Below are 1,990 nucleotides of genomic sequence, written 5' to 3' on the forward strand. Positions count from 1 at the left end.
CAGGCGCCTGAGACGCAGCATTCGGCGCCTGAGGTGCCGAATCGGGTGCCTTGCTGCCGCTGCCTGCCGCTGGCTGCTGCGGGCTGCTGGATGCTGATCCACGAGGTCCCACATTCGGCGGCTGAGGTGCAGAATCAGGCGCCTGAGGCGCCGCATTCGGCGCCTGAGGTGCCGAATCGGGTGCCTTGCTGCCGCTGCCTGCCGCTGGCTGCTGCGGGCTGCTGGATGGTGAACCACCAGGTCCCACATTCGGCGGCTGAGGTGCAGAATCAGGAGCCTGAGGCGCCGCAATCGGCGCCTGAGGTGCCGAAATGGGCGCCTTGCTGCAGCTGCCTGCCGCTGGCTGCTGCGGGCTGCTGGATGCTGAACCACCAGGTCCCACATTCGGCGGCTGAGGTGCAGAATCAGGCGCCTGAGGCGCAGCATTCGGCGCCTGAGGTGCCGAATCGGGTGCCTTGCTGCCGCTGCCTGCCGCTGGCTGCTGCGGGCTGCTGGATGCTGAACCACCAGGTCCCACATTCGGCGGCTGAGATGCAGAATCAGGCGCCTGAGGCGCAGCATTCGGCGCCTGAGGTGCCGAATCGGGCGCCTGAGGTGCCGAATCGGGTGCCTTGCTGCCGCTGGCTGCCGCTGGCTGCTGCGGGCTGCTGGCTGCTGCGGGCTGCTGGATGCTGAACCACCAGGTCCCACATTCGGCGGCTGAGGTGCAGAATCGGGTGCCTTGCTGCCGCTGGCTGCCCCTGGCTGCTGCGGGCTGCTGGATGCTGAACCAACAGGTCCCACATTCGGCGGCTGAGGTGCAGAATCAGGCGCCTGAGGTGCCGAATCGGGCGCCTCGCTGCAGCTGCGTGCCGCTGGCTGCTGCGGGCTGCTGGCTGCTGCGGGCTGCTGGATGCTGAACCACCAGGTCCCGCATTCGGCGGCTGAGGTGCAGAATCAGGCGCCTCGCTGCAGCTGCCTGCCGCTGGCTGCTGCGGGCTGCTGGCTGCTGCGGGCTGCTGGATGCTGAACCACCAGGTCCCACATTCGGCGGCTGAGGTGCAGAATCAGGCGCCTGAGGCGCCGCGTTCGGCGGCTGAGGTGCAGAATCAGGCGCCTGAGGTGCCGAATCGGGCGCCTCGCTGCAGCTGCCTGCCGCTGGCTGCTGCGGGCTGCCCCTGGCTGCTGCGGGCTGCTGGATGCTGAACCACCAGGTCCCACATTCGGCGGCTGAGGTGCAGAATCAGGCGCCTGAGGCGCAGCATTCGGCGCCTGAGGTGCCGAATCGGGTGCCTTGCTGCAGCTGCCTGCCGCTGGGCTGCTGCGGGCTGCTGGATGCTGAACCACCAGGTCCCACATTCGGCGGCTGAGGTGCAGAATCAGGCGCCTGAGGCGCAGCATTCGGCGCCTGAGGTGCCGAATCGGGTGCCTTGATGCCGCTGGCTGCCGCTGGGCTGCTGCGGGCTGCTGGATGCTGAACCACCAGGTCCCACATTCGGCGGCTGAGGTGCAGAATCAGGCGCCTGAGGCGCCGCATTCGGCGCCTGAGGCGCCGAATCGGGTGCCTTGCTGCCGCTGGCTGCCCCTGGCTGCTGCGGGCTGCTGGATGCTGAACCACCAGGTCCCACATTCGGCGGCTGAGGTGCAGAATCAGGCGCCTGAGGCGCAGCATTCGGCGCCTGAGGTGCCGAATCGGGTGCCTTGCTGCCGCTGGCTGCCGCTGGGCTGCTGCGGGCTGCTGGATGCTGAACCACCAGGTCCCACATTCGGCGGCTGAGGTGCAGAATCAGGCGCCTGAGGCGCAGCATTCGGCGCCTGAGGTGCCGAATCGGGTGCCTTGCTGCCGCTGGCTGCCCCTGGCTGCTGCGGGCTGCTGGATGCTGAACCACCAGGTCCCAAATTCGGCGGCTGAGGTGCAGAATCAGGCGCCTGAGGTGCCGAATCGGGCGCCTCGCTGCAGCTGCCTGCCGCTGGCTGCTGCGGGCTGCTGGCTGCTGCGGGCTGCTGGATG

General features: G+C 68.7%; 1 protein-coding gene across 1 annotated transcript; it reads left to right on the forward strand.

Annotated features, from left to right (window-relative positions):
- Window positions 1–225: 225 nt before the first annotated feature.
- On the forward strand, window positions 226–1,814 carry CHLNCDRAFT_20532 (hypothetical protein; the record flags this gene model as incomplete). The annotated part of the gene is made up of 5 exons (XM_005849943.1): window positions 226–303; window positions 511–573; window positions 1,330–1,392; window positions 1,601–1,663; window positions 1,737–1,814. Coding segments are annotated over 5 exons (345 nt in total), but the record flags the coding sequence as incomplete, so codon positions are not given.
- Window positions 1,815–1,990: the final 176 nt, after the last annotated feature.

Source organism: Chlorella variabilis (genome assembly GCF_000147415.1).
Source record: "Chlorella variabilis unplaced genomic scaffold CHLNCscaffold_4, whole genome shotgun sequence".
Classification (NCBI taxonomy): Eukaryota; Viridiplantae; Chlorophyta; class Trebouxiophyceae; order Chlorellales; family Chlorellaceae; genus Chlorella; species Chlorella variabilis.